The 20,702-nt window shown below is 43.4% G+C and overlaps 1 protein-coding gene across 2 annotated transcripts in view; it reads left to right on the top strand.

Annotated features, from left to right (window-relative positions):
- The first annotated feature begins 7,673 nt into the window (after positions 1-7,673).
- Positions 7,674-20,702, top strand: part of rngtt (RNA guanylyltransferase and 5'-phosphatase) — a 420,807-nt gene continuing 407,778 nt past the window's right edge. For both annotated transcript variants that reach the window (XM_060856948.1, XM_060856941.1), the window contains exon 1: positions 7,674-8,094. In XM_060856948.1, coding sequence (XP_060712931.1) covers positions 8,031-8,094 — 64 coding nt within the window. In that variant the 5' untranslated portion in view covers positions 7,674-8,030. The remainder of the gene's footprint in view (positions 8,095-20,702) is intronic.

Below are 20,702 nucleotides of genomic sequence, written 5' to 3'. Positions count from 1 at the left end.
TTGGGGGGGAGGGAGGGAGGGAAGAGGGGGTAGGGACACGTCATCACTCCCCAGCAACCACCAATGGTATCGTGCGGTGGTGGAGGCACGTGACTAACGACACGCCCGCGCGGACCGTCCCTTCTGCCCCCTAGCAACCATGATGTCATTGGTCTGCTGGAGTGTGACCAGATGGGGAAAGGGGTATTGGGTTTGGGGGAGGGCAACTGAGTTGGAGATTAATCTGATTTCTTGCAGTCATATCTGTAACTTTTAAAAAAAAACATTCAAATCGCGTTTTGTTGTATTTGTTTACAGTTCCCTGTTTTCGTGATGACCGTTGGAATTGAGTTTTATGGGGGGGGAGGAGGAGGAGGTTGATCACATGACGGTACTTTCCGAGCTCCTGTGCTGTGACGTCAGCGCCGTCGACGTCCTGGAACATCTTGAGTCAATTCAGACCGAAAGTTGGATTCCCGCGGAATGACACGGTGTGTGGCAATGATTTCCACTGCTTTCACTGTGGGATTTTCCTAAATTGCCGAAGTGTTCCTTGGCTAGAAAGCCAATCGAATTCTGAATTTACTTTCGTTACATCACGTCAGAATAAGAATCAGTCAATACGGTGATCATTCTGTGAGGAAAAACACGATTTATTCAATTTTTCTTCCTTAAATCTTCCCACTAGTTTCTGTTTCTTACACTGTTTGTCCTCACCCCAGTCCGGGTAATCGTATGGGATGCCGGAATTTGTCTTAAACATTGCCACCTCCTTAAAACAATGAGTTTATGCTTCTGATTCTGACAGAAACTACAGGATTGGGAGCACCAATACTTTGAAAGAGCTTTGCAATTTAATAACACACTCAAATTAACCCTTCAAATGTGATTTTTCAGTCACAATCTTTGTAAGGAGATTCTCTGTACTCGGTACTGATTTAGAACATTTTATTGCTGCTTCCCGCTCACTATTCAGCCATTCACAGGTGATCAACCGCTAACGAATTTCTCGATAAATAATTATACGAGTGAAATTACACTTCAACTGCACTCTTAGCACTTAATTGTAGTGTCACTATTTCCGGATCAGGAAAGAACTTGATCTGAACTTTCAAGGTGTGCCACAGCAAGTTCAAACAGGTTCATGAACGTTGGTGGAAAGGCATGAGCAAAAAAACACAACCCTCGACGCTTTCTGTCACTACTTTGAGTTGAAGATAAGATCCTAATTTCATGCAAACACTTTAGATACTGAGAGATTTATTTTAAAATTATATATTTAGTTTTGTTTTAAAATTTTTAGTCCCTGGTTTAAACAAGGATTCCACGCATATGTTGAATTTAAAAAGAACATCTTTCATCAAATCATAAGTCAATTATTGTTCAGGAAGGCTATTTTGCCTATCGTAAGTCATCCAGCTATAAACACCTTGATTCCATCATTTAAAAGTCCAGTTGGTTTTAATTTATTCAATTTTTTAATGTCTGAAAGGCTGGTCTTTTTTTTAACATAGAGTCATAGAGGTGTACAGCACAGAAACAGACCCTTTGCTCCAACTCGTCCATGCCAACCAGATATCCCAACCTAATCTAGTCCTAATGCCAGCATCCAGCCCATGTCCTTCCAAACCCTCCCTATTCATATGCCCACCCAGAATCCTTTTAAATGTTGCAATTGTACTAGCCTCCATCACTTCCTCTGGCAGTTCATTCCGTATACGTACTACCCTCTGCGTCAAAAAGTTGCCCTTAGGTCTCTTTTCTATCTTTCCTCTCTCACTCTAAACCTATGCCCTTCAGCCTCTGATGCTCAAGGGAAAACAGTCCCAGCATATTCATCCCCTCCCTATAGCTCAAATCCTCCAACCCTGGCAACATCCTTGTAAATCATTTCTGAACATTTTCAAGTTTCACAACATCCTTCAATTTTCACGCCCATAGGAAGGAGATGAGAATTGCATGCAATGTTCCAACAATGGCCTAACCAATGTCCTTCTACAGCAGCAACATGATCTCCCAACTCCGGTACTCAATACTCTGACCATTAAAGGAAAGCAAATGCCTCCTTCACTATCTTATCTACCTGCAACTCATCTTTCAAGGTGCTATGAATGTGCACTCCAAGGTGTCTCTGTTCAGCAAAACTCCCTAGGACCTTCCCATTAAGTGTATAAATCCTGCTAATATTTGCCTTCCCAAAATGCAGCCCCTCACATTTATCTAACTTAAAGTCCATCTGACACACCTCAGCCCATTGGCTCATCCGATCAAGATCCCATTGCAATATGAGGTAACCTTCTACACTGTCTTCTATATCTCCAATTTTGGTGTCATCTGCAAACTTACGAAATATACCTCTTATGCGCACATCCAAATCATTTATATGACAAAAAGTAGTGGACCCAGCACTGATCCTTGTGGCACTCCACTGGCCACAGGCCTCCAGTCTGAAAAACAACCCTCCACCACCACCCTCTGTCTTCTACCTTCGAGCCAGTTCTGTATTCAGTTCTGTATATATGCAGAATTAAATTTCTTGATAGCAGTCAAAGATGTTTAATAGTTTGAACTGGTGTCCCATATGTTCTACTTAATCAATTTTGTATTAATCTATGCAGTGAATATCTAATTCATGTTTGGAATAAACTTTTTAGTTTTAGAGTACAATTAACAATTAAGGTTTAACTATTAAAAATTGCGATAAATAAAACTTGAAAGGGATCAGGGAAGATTTACAAGGATGTTGCCAGGGTTAAAGGATTTGAGCTATAGGAAAGTGCTAGGGCTATTTTCCCTGAAGCGTGACCTGATAGAGGTTTCTAAAACCATGAGGGTCATGGATAGGGTGAATAGACAAGATCTTTTCCCAGGGTAAGGAAATCCAAAAGTAGAGGGCATAGATTTAAGGTGAGAGGGGATAGATTCATAAGGGAGTTAATGGGCAAATTTTTCACACAAAGGTGGTGTGTATGTATAGAATGAGCTTTCAGAGGAAGTGGTGGAGGCTGGTACAATTACAACATTTAAAAGGATCTGGATGGGTATATGAATAGGAACAGTTTAGAATGAAATGGGCCAAATGCTGGAAAATGGAACGAGATTTACTTAGAATATCCTGTCGGCATGGACAGGTTGGATTGAAGGGTCTGTTCCCATGCTACACATCTCTATGACTCGAAATGCAAATGTTGCCTTCAGAGGTTGAAAGCTAGAAAGCTAAGGTAATAAAACTGCTGGTAAGCGCATTTTGCAAAAGAGGTGGAGTTCAGAGAGATATTTTGTTTTATTTTAAAGTAGTTTGAAAACATTTAGTAAACCCTAAAAGTTTGGAAAATCCAGATACTTAATCACATTAAAAAAAGGTATTATAAATTAAAGAAAAACTGGAGTAATCTATTTCTTCATTAAGGCATTCAACTAGATTGTGGCTCAGACACGTCAACATCATTTTCCCACAGTATCCTCATTTATGTGGAGCCGCAGAAGATGGGGGAGATACTAAATGAGTACTTTGCGTCAGTATTTACTGTGGAAAAGAACATGGAAGATATAGAATGTAAGGAAATAGATGGTGACATCTTGAAAAATGTCAGAGGCGAAAGTGCTGGATGTCTTGAAACACACAAAAGTGGATAAATCCCCAGGACCTGATCAGATGTACCCTAGAACTCTGTGGGAAGCTAGGGAGTTGATGCTGGGCCCCCTGCTGAGATAGTTGTATATCAATAGTCACAGGTGAGGTGCCGGAGACTGGAAGTTTGCTAACCTGGTGCCACTGTTGAAGAAAGATGGTAAGGACAGGCCAGGGAACTGTAGACCGGTGAGCCTGATGTTGGGGGTGGGCAAGTTGTTGGAGGGAATCCTGAGGGACAGGATGTACATGTGTTTGGATAGGCATAGGCTGATTCGGGATAGTCAACATGGCTTTGTGCATGGGAAATCTTGTCTCACAACCTTGGTTGAGTATTTTGAAGAAGTATCAAAGAGGATTGATGAGGGCAGAGTGGTAGATGTGATCTATATGGACTTCAGTTAGGAGTTTGACAAGGTTCCCCATGGGAACTGGTTAGCAAGGTTAGATCTCATGGTTTACAGAGAGAACTAGCATTTGAATACAGAATTGGCTCAAAGATAGAAGATAGAGGGTGGTGATGGAGGTATATTTTTCAGACTGGAGGCCTGTGACCGGTGGAGTGCCACAAGGATTGGTGCTGCTTTTTGACATTTATATTAATGATTTAGATGTGAATGTAAGAGGTATAGTTAGTAAGTTTCCAGTTGACACCTAAATTGGAGGTGAGGTGGACAGTGAAGAAAATTACCTCAGGTCACAATGGAATCTTGATCAGATGGGCCAATGGGCTGAGGAGTGGCAGATGGAGTTTAACTTTTGTGAGTTTAATTTAATGCGAGGTGCTACATTTTGGGAAAGCAAATCTTAGCAGGACTTATACAGTTAATGGCAAGGTCCTAGGGAGTGTTGCTGAACAAAGAGACCTTGAGTGCAGGTTCATAGCTCCTTGAAAGTGGAGTCGCAGGTACATAGGATCGTGAAGAAGGCATTTGGTATGCTTTCCTCTATTGGTCAGAGTATTGAGAACAGGACATTGGTTAGGCCACTTTTGGAATATTGCATGCATAAAATCTGATTGAAGATTTGTAGCTCGGGTATCCGTTGTTGTGGTTCTGCTCGCCGAGCTGGAAGTTTTTGCTGCAAACGTTTCGTTCCCTGGCTAGGGAACATCATCAGTGCTGTTGGAGCCTCGTGTGAAGCGCTGCTTTGATGTTTCTTCCGGTATTTATTGCATGCAATTCTGGTCTCCTTCCTATTGGAAAGATGTTGTGAAACTTGAAAGAGTTCAGAAAAGATTTACAAGGATGTTGCCAAGGTTGGAGGATTTGAGCTATAGGGAGAGGTTGAATATGCTGGGGCTGATTTCCCTGGAGCGTCGGAGGCTGAGGCGTGACCTTATAGAGGTTTATAAAGTCATTAGGGGCATGGATAGGATAAATAGATGAAGTCTTTTCCCTGGGGTTGGGGAGTCCAGAACTAGGTTTATAGCGAGAGGGGAAAGATATAAAAGAGACCCTTGGGGCAATGTTTTCACACTGACGGTGGTACGTGTATGGAATGAGCTGCCAGAGGAAGTGGTGGAGTCTGGTACAATTGCAACATTTAAGAGGCATTTGGATGGGTATATGAATAGGAAGGGTTTGGAGGGATATGAGCCAGGTGCTGGCAGGTGGGACTAGATTGGATTGGGATATCTGGTCGGCATGGACGGATTGGACTGAAGGGTCTGTTTCCATGCTGTACATCTCTATGACTCTTGACAGTTGCAGATATCGGCAGAAAAATGGCAGGTGGAGTTTAATTTGGCTAAAAGTGAGATGCTGCACTTTGGGATATGAAATAGTTTCATGTAATAGATGCAGGAGTAGGCCATTTGGCCTGTTGAGACAGCTCTGCTATTCATTAAGGTCATGGCTCATCTATCCATTATCTCAGCTCTTCCTACCTGCATTATCCCAGTAACTCTTAATTCCCCTACCATGCAAAAACCCAATTAACTGCGGCCTGAATATATTTAATGAAGCTGCCTCTACCTGGACAGAGAATGCCATGGATACACTATTTGGGAAAAGCAGTTCCTCCTCATCTCTGTCCTAAACCTACTCCCCCTAATCTTGAGGCCATGTCTCCTAGTCCTAGTCTCACCCACGAGTAGAAACAACTTGCCTGTCCATATCTTATCTATCCATTTCATAATTTCATATGTTTCTGTAAGATGCCCTTTCAATCTCCTAAATTTTGGCGAATACAGTCCCAGGTGGCTCAATGTCTTCTCTTAGGATAACCTCCTCATCTTCAGAATCAATCTGGTGAACTTGTTAAGGAAAAGTATGCAGTCGACGGCAGGATCCTGAACAACATTGATGTACAGAGATATTGGGATCCAAGTCCATAGCTTTCTGAAAGTTACCATGCAAGTGAATAGGGTGGTGAAGAAGGCATATGTCATGCTTGCCTTTATTGGTCAGGGAAATGAGTGCAAGAGTCAGGATGTCATGTGGCAGCTTTATAAGACTTTGGTTAGAGCACAGTTAGAATACTGTGTTCAATTCTGGTTGTCACATTACAGAAAGGATATGGAGGTTTTGGAGAGGGTACAGAAGTAGTTTACCAGGATGTTGCCTGGATTAGAAGGTATAAACTATAAGGACAGGCTACAAAAACTCAGGTAGTTTTCTATGGAGTGGCAGAGGCTGAAGGGAAATTTGATAGAATTCCGTAAAATTATGAGATGCACAGATAGGGTTGACAGAATCTTTTTCCCAGAGTTAAAATGTCTACAACTTGGGGGCATGCATTTAAGATGAGAGTGGGAAAGTTCATAGAAGATGGGAGAGTGTAAGGTTATCACACAGTGCTAGGAGTGTGGAATGCACAACCAGGGGTGGTGGTGGAGGCAGATACATTAGGGGCATTTAAGAGACATTTAGGTAAGCATATGGATATGCAAGGAATGAAGGGTTATGTACTAAGGGCAGGCAAATGGGATTAGTTTAACCTTAGACGCCTCCTTTCCAGTCTCGTCAATGTTTCCTTACAAGTCCAACGTTTGAAATTGAGAACTTTCTTCTCTGGATCAGTTCCAATGCTTGACTATCTCACCCTTCTAGTTCAGTAATTAGAACTGGAAGAACACATTAAGTGTCAAGTAAAACAGCAGAGAATTTGACTTTATTTTGGAAAGGAAGAGTCAAAAAGTGTGCTGATGGAAAAAGCACACCAGGTCAGGCAGCATCTGAGGAACAGGAGAGTTGACGTTTCAGGCATTATCCCTTCATCAGGAATTTGTGATGAAAGCGTAATGCCTGAAATGTCAACTTTCCTGCTCCTCGAATGCCGCCTGACCCGATGTGCTTTTTCCAGCACCATGCTTTTCGACTCTGACTCTCTAGTATCTGCTGTTGTCACTTTTTCCTTTTTTGAAATGAATCCAATTAGTTCCATTTACCTGCCCTTTCTACATATCTTTGCCAAATGTAGTAATTGAACCCTGTTTTTCCCACCGTTTCAGGCAGTATATTTCTATTTACAAACTTACAACATTCATATCTTTCCTTATATCCTCGTTCTGAATGAATCTTCCTGTGTAATCACGTCTGGGAACAGGAATGCTATCCATGATGCCACAAAATCTCCACTTTTAATGACATGTTTTGACATACCTTTGGGGTAAGAAGGCAAGTAGTACTTGAAGTTAGATCCTCTGGCCTGGAGGTAGTAATTCTACTCTTGCACTTCTCACCTCATGTTGCTTGTAACTATTTTGGCCAATACCTTAAATCTGTGCCTTTTGCTAACTAGCTCGTTTGCTAATGAAAATAATCCTTGAAATGCAGATAGTAAATGCGTTTGCTTTGACTCCCCAATAACTCCATGAATGGTCCTCGTCAAATACAAGCAAGGAGCAGGAGTGAGCTATCCAACTCCTTAAGTTTGTTCTGCCATTCAATCAGATTATGATTGAATTTGTTTCACATTTTTCAAGAACGCTAAATGATGGACTGCATGCAGGCAGATATTACTTTGCTCTACTCCAAACGGGCGGGGGAAGAGGTCCAGCGGGGGCGCGCCCTGCCCTCGAGCGTGTAGTGTTTTGAGCCCGCGCAGTGCGCGCGGGAGAGAGAGAGAGGGTGCGCGCCGGCGTGGAGCTTGCTCGTTGCCAACGGTTTGAAGAAGGTCCTCCAGCGGCAGCGGATTTCCACCATACCCACCCCATACCGGCCCGGTACCCACCGACTCGGCTTCAGCGGCGTTCCCGCGGATCTTCGCTTTTAAATCAACAACAACAACAAAATACAAGCGGTACCGGGACATTAGGGGCCGGTTTGAGGCCTCCAAGCCGGGGACTCGCCTCTGATGTGAGGAGGGAAAGAGCCCGGCGAGGATCCAGCGGTTGCTGGGTGGCGACATTTCCTCTCCCCTCCCCCTGTTGCTGCCGCCAGGAGCAGAGAACTTGTGGCGGTGTGAAATATCCAGCATGTCAAACAGCGCAGTCCCCCCGCGATGGTTGCATTGTCCCAGGAGAGGACAACCAGTAGCAGGTGAGTGTCAGAAATCAGGCCATGGCGGGGGCGATGCCTTTGCGTTTGTTTATTGTTGTTGTCTCTGATTAGTTGCATTGTGCAATAATTCACAATACTGAGGAGGTCAACGTCTTGGTTGGTGGGGGGGCTTGAAAACTTGTTTCCTGGTCTCGCTGAATTGAAATGATTTGTTGGGTTGGGGGTTGCTGCAGTGTTGTTTAGCATCCAATCATAACAAGGTAGCACATTTCAAATGTTTAAGTTGAAGAAGGAACGCTTTTCACTTGTGGATGGATGGGCTCCTCCGAGTATTCATTAATCCAACTAATAGGTCAATTCGTTCTGGTAAATAAGACGCTTGTGTTGTTTCTTTATTTATAAACTTCCTTTGTAACTGTCTAAATGTTGTTGAAATTGATTAAAAGAACACATTGATCCAAATCCTCTGAAAGTGAAATGAAATATCGGTAATCTCTTTACTGCAATGTGTTTATTGAAAACTTTACTATGTTCTGAACACCCTCTGACGCCTTCTAGTGCTTGTAACTTGTGAGTTCACTTGAACCTGATGTACAGTAGATGGTTGCACTGTACTGTATATAGATTTTTCTTCACTGAGTGATAAAGCTTTACATAGCAATAATTGCAGAATTGAATGGAACATGTGAAGTAGGTGCAGAATTAGATAATTAGACCTTTAAACCTGATCTGCAGAAACTGTGTGTGTTTATTTGTTTGTTTTGAGATCCACATCTCTCCAATTGATATTTGGTTCCCCAGCCTAACAAGAATCTATTTAACTCTGCCTTAAAATATTAAATGACCTTGTATCAACAATGTTCTGAGGTGAAAAGTTCCAAAATCGTGCAGCCTCAGGAAAAAAAAGTCTTCACCTCTCTCTTGAAAGAGTAATCCTTAATTTTGAAACCATATCATGGAGTCACAGAGTCATATAGCACGGAAATAGACCCTTCGGTCCAACTATGGTTCATGATGACTTTAATCCTAAGTTAAACTAGTCCCACCTGTCTGGGTTTGGCACCTGTCCCTCAAACATTTCTTATTCTTGTACATATCTTTTAAACATTGTAACTGTACTCGCATCCACCACTTAGTCTGGAATTTCATTCCACACACGAACCACTCTCTGTATGAAAAGAATGCATTTCATTAGTTTTTAAATCTTTCTTCTCTCACCTTAAAAATGTGACCCTAGTCTTAAAATCTCCCACCTAAGGGAAAAGAGACCTGTCATTCACTTTATCTATACCCGTCATGATTTTATAAACCTCAACAGGGCCACTGTTCTACCTTGTACACTTAAGTGAAAAAATGTCCCAGCCGATCTAGCCTCTTCCCCGTAACTCAAACCCTCAAGTACCAGCAACAGCATGGTAAATCTGAACCTTCTCCAGCTTAGGCTATAAGACATAGGAGTGGAAGTAAGGCCATTCGGCCCATCAAATCCACTCCACCATTTAATCATGGCGATGGGCATTTCATCTCCACTTACCCGCATTCTCCCTTTAATTCCTTGTGACATCAAGAATTTATCAATCTCTGCCTTGAAGACATTTAGCGTCCGGGCCTCCACTGCACTCTGCGGCAATGAATTCCACAGGCTCACCACTCTCTGGCTGAAGAAATGTCTCTGCATTTCTGTTCTGAATTGACCCCCTCTAATTCTAAGGCTGTGCCCACGGGTCCTAGTCTCCTCGCCTAACGGAAACAATTTCCTAGCGTCCACCCTTTCCAAGCCATGTATTATCTTGTAAGTTTCTATTAAGTCTCCCCTTAACCTTCTAAACTCCAGTGAATACAGTCCCAGGACCCTCAGCCATTCCTCGTATGTTCGACCTACCATTCCAGGAATCATCCGTGTGAATTTCTGCTCGACACGCTCCAGTACCAGTATGTCCTTCCTGACGTGTGGGGCCCAAAACTGGGCACAGTACTCCAAATTGGGCCTAACCAGAGCTTTATAAAGTCTCAGTAACACATCGCTGCTTTTATATTCCAACCTTCTTGAGATAAATGACAACATTGCGTTCGCTTTCTTAATCATGGATTCAACCTGTGTGTTTACCTTTAGAGAATCCTCGACTAGCACTCCCAGATCCCTTTGTACTTTGGCTTTATGAATTTTCTCTCTGTTTAGAAAGTAGTCTATGCTTTTATTCTTTTTTCCAAAGTGTAAGACCTCGCATTTGCTCACATTGAATTTCATCAGCCATTTCCTGGACCACTCTCCCAAACTGTCTAGATCCTTCTGCAGCCTCCCCACTTCCTCAGTACTACCTGCCTGTCCATCCAACTTCGTATCATCGGCAAACTTCGCTAGAATGCCCCCAGTCCCTTCATCCAGAGCATTAATATATAGTGTATATAATATATTAATATAGCTGCGACCCTAACACACCACTTGTCACCAGCTGCCATTCCGAAAAAGAGCCTTTTATCCCAACTCTCTGCCTTCTGTCAGACAGCCAATCCTCAATCCATGCCAGTAGCTCACCTCGAACACCATGTACCCTCACCTTACTCAGCAGCTTCCCGTGTGGCACCTTATCAAAGGCCTTTTGGAAGTCTAGATAGACCACATCCACTGGGTTTCCATAGACTAACCTACTTGTCACCTCTTCAAAGAATTTCAACAGGTTTGTCAGGCATGACCTCCCTTTACTAAATCCATGTTGACTTGTTCTAATTTGACCCTGCTCTTCCAAGAATTTAGAAACCTCATCCTTAACGATGGATTCTAGAATTTTACCAATGACTGAGGTTAGGCTAATTGGCCTATAATTTTCCATCTTTTGTCTTGATCCTTTCTTGAACAAGGGGGTTACAAAGTGATCTTCCAATCATTAGGGACTTCCCCTGACTCCAGTGACTTTTGAAAGATTTCAACCAGCGCCTCTGCTATTTCCTCAGCCATCTCCCTCAGAATTCTAGGATGTAGCCCATCGGGGCCAGGAGATTTATCAATTTTAAGACTTTTTAGCTTTTCTAGCACTTTCTCTTTGGTAATGGCAACCATACTCAACTCTGTTCTCCAGCTATTTCCTTATCTCCCATCACTCGGCTTCCAGCATCAGTTTGAAGTGGCCCAATGTCTACTTTTGCCTGTCGTTTGTTTCTTGTGTATTGAAAGCAACTTTTACTATCGTTTCTAATATTACTGGCTAGCCTACCTTCATATTTGATCCTCTCCTTCCTTATTTTTCTCTTTGTTATCTGCTGTTTGTTTTTGTAGCCTTCCCAATCTTCTGATTTCCCAGTGCTCTTGGCCACTTTATAGGATCTCTCTTTTTCTTTAATAAATTTCCTGACTTCCTTTGTCAGCCACGGCTGTCTAATCCCTCCCCAGATAATCTTTCTTTTCTTGGGGATGAATCTCTGTACTGTGTCCTCAATTATACCCACAAATTCCTGCCATTTTTGCTCTACTGTCTTCCCCGCTAGGCTCTGCTTCCATTCGATTTTCGTCAGTTCCTCTCTCATGCCCTCATAATTACCTTTATTTAACTGTAACACCAGTACGTCCAATTTTGCCTTCTCAGTTTCAAACTTCAGACTGAACTCTACCATATTATGATTGCTGCTTCTTAAGTGTTCCCTTACTTTAAGATCTTTTATAAAGTCTGGTTCATTACATAGCACGAGGTCCAGAATAGCCTGCTCCCTTGTGGGCTCCATGACAAGCTGTTCCAAAAAGCCATCCTGTAAGCATTCCGTGAATTCCCTTTCTTTGGATCCACTGGCAACATTATTTACCCAGTCCACCTGCATATTGAAGTCCCCCATGATCACCGTGACCTTGCCTTTCTGACATGCTCAATGATATCCTTTTTATAAAAGGGTAACCAGAACTACAAAAGAGGCTTCACCAATGTTCAGTACAACCTCAACATAACATTTCAGCTCCTATACTTGAAAGGTTTGATTAATGAGGGTAAACATGCTAATCAGCCTATCTATATGTGATGCAAACTTCAAAGAATTATGTATCTGAGCCTCTAGGTCTCTCTGTTCTACAACACTATCCAAGGCCCTACCATTTTTTGTATAAGTCCTGCCCATGTGTGTTTTACCAAAATGCAATATCTTGTAATTATCCAAATTAAACTCCATCTGCCACTCTTCAGTCCACTGAACAAATCAGTCAAGATCTCTTTGTAATCTTAGATAACCTTCTTCACTGTCCATGATATTATCAATCTTGGTGTCATTCACAAACGTACTAACCATGCCTTCTATGTTCTCATCTAAATCGTGAGAATAAAATCTAAAAGTGGACCCAGCACCGATTTCTGTGGAACACTGCTGGATACAGACCTCCAGTCTGAAAAACAACCCTGCACCATCACTCTGACACCCATGAGGCTAATTTTGTATCCAATTGGCACATTCTGTGAATACCATATGATCTAACTTTAGTAATGGGTCTATCATGCAGAACCTTGTCAAAGCCTTTACTGAGGTCCAAGTAAACAATGTCTGTTCCTCTGCCTGCATCAATCTTCTTGGTTACTTCCTCAAAAAACTCAGTCAAGTTTGTGAGACATAATTGCCCTCGCACAAAACCATGCTGACTATCCCTAACCAATTCTATAGGAATGACAGAAAGAGAGGCAAAAGAGGAGGGGGAGTGATGTTTTTGATTCAGAAAAACATTACTGCTGTAACTAGAGAAAGTTAAAAGTCACACAACACCAGATTATAGTCCAACAGGTTCATTTGGAAGCACTAGCTTTTGGAGTGCTGCTCCTTCATCAGGTGGGTGTGGAGTATAAGATCGTAGGACACAGAATTTATAGCAAAGGTTTACAGTGTGATGTAACTGAAATTATAAGTTGAAAAAGACCTGATTGTTTGTTAAGTCACTCATCTTTTAGAATCAGCATGTTGGTTTCATATGTAAGTTCCAGAACTTTCTTAAAGTTACATTCTCAAGTGAACTTTAACAGTAGGTGTCATGCTGGCCTGGATAATGCTTTTGAAGGTGTAATGTGCCCTGTGTGAGACTGTCTGTGCCACAACATTGAGACTGAATCTAATCTAAAAGAGGGATATATAGAATCTTACATGGATTCATGCAGTTTTTGAGTGAAATAAAATGTAATTCTGCAAGTACAAATTCACCCCGCAAACTTTTATGGGTGCACGTGTGCTGGGGGTATGAGTGTCTGTGAGAGAGAATGTCTATATGTATGTGAATGAGCGAGAGAGTAAAGGAGTATAAGTCTGTGAGAAGGGGAGTGTGAGAGTGTATGAGAGAGGATCTGTCTGTAAGTGTAGTGCAGTGGGGTCACCTGTAGTGAATCCAAGGTCCAGGCTGAGGCCATCTCCATGGCTACTGAACCTGGCTATCAGTCTCTGCTTCTGGATCAGTGGTGCTGGAAGAGCACAGCAGTTCAGGCAGCATCCAACGAGCAGCCTGAACTGCTGTGCTCTTCCAGCACCACTGATCCAGAATCTGGTTTCCAGAATCTGCAGTCATTGTTTTTACTTTATCAGTCTCTGCTTGGCCATTTTGCGTTGTTAGGTGAAAGTGAGGACTGTAGATGCTGGAGATTAGAGTTGAGAGTGTGGTACTGGAAAAGAACAGCAGGTGAGGTAGCATCCAAGGAGCAGAAAAATTGAGGCAAAAGCCTGAAACATCGATTTTCCTGCTCCTTGGATGCTGCCTGACCTGCTGTGCTTTTCCAGTACCACACTCTCGACACTTTGTGTGTTGCCTGTCCCAAAGTCCGCCTTGGAGGATGGCCACCCGAGGATCCGAAGTTGAATGTCCCGGACCGCTGAAGTGTTCTCTGACTGGGAGAGAACACGCCTGTCTGTTGATTATTGTGCAGTGTCCATTCATCCATTGTTGTAGCCTCTGCCCAGTCTCACCAATGTACCATGCCTCAGGGCATCCTTATCTGCAGCTTATGAGATAGACAACATTGGCCGAGTGACATGAGTATCTACCACATACCTGGTGGGAGGTGTCCCCACGTATAATGGTGGTAATTGTGTCGACACTCTGACATGTCCTGCAGAGTCTACCGTGACAATGTTTTATGGTGTTGTCCTGAAAGCCGGGCAGTTTACTGCGAACAGCGATCTGCTTGAGATTAGATTAGATTACTTAGTGTGGTTTGGTGGTTGTTTAAATGTGAGAAGTGGCGGCATGGGGAAGGTCTTGGCAAGGTGCTTATCCTCATTGATAATGTCTTGCAGGCTGCAAAGACCATCGCGTAGTATTTTGGCTCCCAGGAAGTACAAGACAACGAAGGGTACCCTGTTGGTTGCAGCTCGTGTGTGTCTCCTGAGGAGATCATTATGGCTTCTCACAATGGCACATTGGAACTGGCGGTCGATGAGTTGAGCATTGTACTCCGTTCTTATGAGGGCCTCCTTGAGTACTTCCAAGTGCCCATCATGTACCTCTTCATCTGAACAGATACTGTGTATGCTTAGGGCTTGGGGATGGCTGTTTTAGTGTGTTTTGGATGGAAGCTGGAGAAGTGTAGCATCGTGAGGTTATCTGTGGGTTTGTGGTAGAGGGAGTTGCTGAAATTCCCGTCCTTGATGGAGTTGTTTCAGTGACTCCTTGTCATATGTCCAGAGAAAGAAAATATCATCAATACACCTGCTGTATAGTGTTGTTTGGATGCCCTGCTTAGAGAAGAAGTCTTGTTTGAACCTGTGCATGAAAATGTTGGCATATTGGGCCCCCAGCTTCTGTTGCGATACTACAGATTTCTTATAGAAACTCAGTACCCACAGACCAGCCAAAACAGGCAACAGCTTCAATACTCAACACCAACAACTGCCAACTTCTGAGCATTGTCCTACAACTCATCTGCTTTATCCTCGACCACAACATTTTCATTTTTGACAACCAGTTCTTCATCCAGACACACGGCACAGCCAGGGGATCAAATTTGCACCCCAATATGCCAACATTTTCATGCACAGGTTTGAACCTCCAACCACCCCTATTCACCAGATTTATTGACAACATTTTCTTCCTCTGGACGTATGGCAAGGAGTCACTGAAACAACTACACAGTGATATCAACAAGTTTCATCCCACCATCAAACTAACCATTGACTACTCTCTAGTATCTGTTTCATTCTTGAACACTTGCATCTCCAACAAAGATGTGCACTTCAGCACCTCAGTCTATCGCAAACCCATGGATAACCTCACGATAACCTCCAGCTTCCATCCAAAACATATTAAAACAGCCATCCCCAACGGACAAGCCCGATGCATGCACACGATCTGTTCAAATGAGGAGGAACGTGACGGGCACTTGGAAGTACTCAAGGATGTGCTCATAAGAACCGAATACGATACTCTACTCTACTCATCGACTGCCAGTTCTGACGTGCCATAGCGAGAAGCTGTCATGACCTCCACAGGAGACGGACACGAGCTGCAACCAACAGAGTACCCTTCCTGGGAGCCGACAAACTACGCCATGTTCTTTGCAGCCTACAACACATTATCAGTGAGAATGAACACCTCACCATGACCTTCCCCATGCCTCCACTTCTCGTCTTTAGACAACCTTAGTAGAGTATAAAGGCAGTAAGAGTATACTTAAGAGGGAAATCAGGAGGGCAAAAAGGGGACATAAGATAGCTTTAGCAAATAGAATTAAGGAGAATCCAAAAGGATTTTACAAATATGTTCAGGACAAAAGGGTAACGAGGGAGAAAATAGGGCACCTCAAAGATCAGCAGGGTGGCCTTTTTGTGGAGCTGCAGAAAATGGGGGAGATACTAAACAGATATTTTGCATCAGTATTTACAGTGGAAAAGGATATGGAAGATATAGACTGCAGGGAAATAGATGGTGGCACCTTGCAAAACATCCATATTACAGAGGAGGAAGTGCTAGATGTCTTGAAATGCACAAAGGTGGATAAATCCCCAGGACCTGATCAGGTGTACCCTAGAACTCTGTGGGAAGCTAGAGAAGTGATTGCTGGGCCTCTTACTGAGACATTTGTATCATTGATAGTCACAGGGTGAGCTGCAGGAAGACTGGAGGTTGGCTAACGTGCCATTGTTTAAGAAGGTGGTAAGGACAAGCCAGGGAACTATAGACCAGAGAGCCTGACTTCTTGGTGGGCAAGTTGTTGGAGGGAATCCTGAGGGACAAGATGTACATTTATTTGGAAAGGCAAGAACTGATTAGGGATAGTCAGCATGGCTTTGTGCAGGGGAAATCATGTCTCTCAAACTTGATTGAGTGTTTTGAGAAAGTAACAAAGAGGATTGTTGAAAGCAGAGCGGTAGAGATGATCTATATGGACTTCAGTAAGGCGTTCGACAAGGTTCCCCATGGGAGACTGATTAGCAAGGTTAGATCTCACGGAATAAAGGGAGAACTAGCCATTTGTTTACAGAGCTGGCTCAAAGGTAGAAGACAGAGGATGGTGGTGAAGGTTTATTTTTCAGACTGGAGTCCTGTGACCAATGGAATGCCACAAGGATCGGTGCTGGGTCCTCTACTTTTTGTCATTTACATAAATGATTTGGATGAGAGCATAAGAAGTACAGTTACTAAGTTTGCAGATGACACCAAAATTGGAGGTGTAGTGGACAGCGAAGAGAGTTACCTCAGATTACAACAGGATCTGGACCAGATGGGCCAATGGGCTGAGAAGTGGCAGATAAAGTTTAATTCAGATAAATGCGAGGTGCTGCATTTTGGGAAAGCAAATCTCAGCAGGACTTATACAGTTAATGGTAAGGTCGGAGGGAGTGTTGCTGAACAAAGAGACCTTGGAGTACAGGTTCATAGTTCCTTGAAAGTGGAGTCACAGGTAGATAGGATAGTGAAGAAGGCGTTTAGTATGCTTTCCTTTATTGGTCAGAGTATTGAGTACAGGAGTTGGGAGATCATGTTGCGGCTGTACAGAACATTGGTTAGGCCACTGTTGGAATATTGCATGAAATTCTGGTCTCCTTCCTATCGGAAAGATGTTGTGAAACCTGAAAGGGTTTAGGAATGATTACCAAGGATGTTGCCAAGGTTGGAGGATTTGAGCTATTGGGAGAGGTTGCATAGGCTGGGGCTGTTTTTCCTGGAGCACCAAAGGCTGAGGGGCGACCTTATAGAGGTTTACAAAATTAAGAGGGGTATGAATAGGATAAATAGACCAAGTCTTTTCCCTGGGGTTGGGGAGTCCAGAACTAGAGGGCATAGGTTTAGGATGAAAGGGGAAAGATATAAAAGAGACCTCAGGGGTGACTTTTTCACACAGAGGGTGATATGTGTATGGAATGAGCTGCCAGAAGAAGTGGTGGAGGCTGGTACAGTGCAACATTTCAAAGGCAGCTGGATGAGTATAGAATAGGAAAGGTTTGGAGGGATATGGGCTAGGTGCTGGCAGGTGAGACTAGATTGGGTTGGGATATCTGGTCGGCATGGACGGGTTGGACCAAAGGGTCTGTTTCCATGCTGTACATCTCAGTGACTCTATAACCACCAAATCTCAAACAGATAATTGTTCGTAGCAAGCTGCCCAGCTTTCAGGTCAACAACATACAATGTCGTTACAGTAGACGCTGCAAGACATGTCAGAGTGTCGACAAGGATATCACCATTACCCGTGGGGACACCTCCCACCAAGTACATGGCAGGCACTCGTGACTCGGCTAATGTTGTCTATCTCATACACTGCAGGCAAGGATGCCCTGGGGCATGGTATATTCGTGAGACTGAGCAGAGGCCATGGCAATGGATGAATGGACGTGCACAATAATCAACTGACAGAAATGTTCCCTCCCAGTCAGAGAGCACTTCAGCAATCTGGGACATTCAACCACAGGCCTTTGGGTGGCCATCCTCCAAGGCGGACTTTGGGGCAGGCAGCAATGCAAAATGGCTGAGCAGAGGCTGATAGCGCAATTCGGTACCCGTGGGGATGGCCTCAATCGGCACCTTGGGTTCATGTTGTACTACAGACCTCCCAGCAGTGGCCAGGACCAAGAAATAGATAGGGCATGTCAGAAAGGCAAGGTCACCGTGATCATGGGGGACTTGCAATATGCAAATGGACTGGGTGAATAATGTTGCTGGAGGATCTAAAGAAAGGGAATTCATGGATTGTTTACAGGATGGCTTTTTGGAATTGCTTGTGATGGAACCCACAAGGGAGCAGGCTATTCTGGACTTAGTGCTATGTAATGAGCCAGACTTTATAAAAAAATCTTAAAGTGAGGCAGCGATCATAATATGGTAGAGTTCAGTCTGCAGTTTGAAAGAGAGAAAGCAATATTGGATGTAATGGTGTTACTGTTAAATAAAGGTAATTACAAGGGAATGAGAGGGGAACTGACGAAAATTGACTGGAAGCAGAGCTTAGTGGGGAAGACAGTAGAGCAACAATGGCAGGAGTTTCTGGGGGTAATTGAGGACACAGTACAGAGGTTCATCCCAAAGAAAAAAAAGATTATTGGGGGTGTGAGGGGGAGGGAAATTAGACAGCCATGTTTGATGAAGTCAGGAAATGTATCAAAGAACAAGAGGGAGAGCCTATAGAGTGGCCAAGTGCACTGGGAAATCCGAAGATTGAGAAGGCTACAAAACAGAGGATAACAGAGAAATAAGGAAGGAGTGAATCAAATATGAAGGTAATTTAGCCAGTCATATTAGACATGATAGTAAAAGTTTCTTTTAATACATAAAAAACAAATGAGAGGTAAAAGTAGAAATTGGGCTGCTCCAAATTGATGTCTAATGATAGGAGATAAGGAAATAGCTGAAGAACTTAAGTACATTGCGTCAGTCTTCATAGTGGAAGACATGAGTACTATCCCAACAATTAAGGAAAGTCGGGGGCAGAATTGAGTACAAAAGAGAAAGTGCTAGAAAAGCTAAAAGGTCGAAAAATTGATAAATCTCTTGGCCCTGATGGGCTACATCCTGGAGTTCTGAGGGAGGTGGCTGAGGAAATAGCGGAGGCGCTGGTTGAGATCTTGCAAAAGTCACTGGAGTCGGGGAAAGTCCCGGATGATTGGAAGATCATGTTGTAATCCCCTTGTTCAAGAAAGGATCAAGACAAAAGATGGAAATTTATAGGCTGATTAGCCTAACCTCGGTTGTAGGTAAAATTCTAGAATCCATTGTTAAGGATGAGATTTCTAAATTCTTGGAAGTGCAGGGTCAGATTAGAACAAGTCAGTTTGGGTTTAGTAAGGGGAGGTTGTGCCTGACAAACCTGTTAGAATTCTTTGAAGAGGTAACAAGTAGGTTAGACCAGGGAAACCTAGTGAATATTATCTACCTAGACTTCCAAAAGGCCTTTGATAAGGTGCTTCATGGGGGGCTGCTGAGTAAGCTTAGGGCCCATGGTGTTTCAGGTGAGCTGCTGGCATGGATTGAGGATTGGCAGTCTGACAGAAGGTAGAGAGTTGGGAAAAAGGTTCTTTTTTTGGAATGGCAGCTGGTGATAAGTGGTGTCCCGCAGGGTTCAGTGTTGGGGCTGCAGCTGTTCACATGATATATTAATGATCTGGATGAAGATGTTGGGGGCGAAGTTTGTTGATGATATGAAGTTGGGCGGACAGGCAGGTAGTTCTGAGGAGGTGGAGAGGCTGCAGAAAGACAGTTTAGGAGAGTGGTCCAAGAAATGGCTGATGAAATTCAGTGTGAGGAAACGCGAGGCCTTGCACTTTGGAAAAAAGAATATAGGGACGGACTATTTTCTAAACTGTGAGAAAATTCATAAAGACAAAGTGCAAAGGGATCTGGGAGTGCTAGTCCAGGATTCTCTAAAAGTTGACTTGCAGGTTGATTTGGTGGTTAAGAAAGCAAATGTAATGTTGTCATCTATCTCAAGAGGGTTGGAATGTAAAAGCAGCAATGTGCCACTGACACTTTATAAAGCTGTGGTTAGGCCCAATTTAGAATACCGAGCCCAGTTTTGGTCCCCACACTAAGGAAGGACATACTGGCATTGGAGTGTATCCAGCAAAAATTCACACGGATGATTCCTAGAATGGTAGGCCTAACATATGATGAACAGCTGAGGATCCTGGGATTGTATTCATTCGAGTTTAGAAGGTTGAGGGGAGATCTAATAGAAACTTACAAGATAATGCATGGCTTAGAAAGGGTGGACGCTGAGAATTTGTTTCTGCCAGGCAGGGATACTAGGACCTGTGGGCACAGTCTTAGAATTAGAGGGGGCCAATTTAGAACAGAAGTAGGGAGACATTTCTTCAGTCAGAAAGTGATGGGCCTGTAGAATTCATTGCCACGGAGTGCAGTGGAGGTCAGGACATTAAATGCCTTCAAGGCAGAGATTGATAAATTCTTAATCTTGCAAGGAATTAAGGGATCGGGGAGAGTACGGGTAAGTAGCGTTGAAATGCTCATCAGCCACGATTGAATGGCAGAGTGGACTCGATGTACTGAATCGCCTTACTTCCGCTCCTACTTCTTATTGTCTTACAGGTGACCCCACTGCACTACGCATACACACACATACTCGCAGACCTTTACACTCTCACAGACCCTCTCCCATACACAAGCTCTCTCTCGTACATTCACACATACACCCACACTCTCACACGCACCCTCTCGTACTCTTTACACTCGGACTCATTCATGTACA

Source organism: Hemiscyllium ocellatum, chromosome 3 (genome assembly GCF_020745735.1).
Source record: "Hemiscyllium ocellatum isolate sHemOce1 chromosome 3, sHemOce1.pat.X.cur, whole genome shotgun sequence".
Taxonomy (NCBI): domain Eukaryota; kingdom Metazoa; phylum Chordata; class Chondrichthyes; order Orectolobiformes; family Hemiscylliidae; genus Hemiscyllium; species Hemiscyllium ocellatum.
Note: the sequence above shows the minus strand (reverse complement) of the source record. Positions and strands in the feature narration are given on the sequence as shown.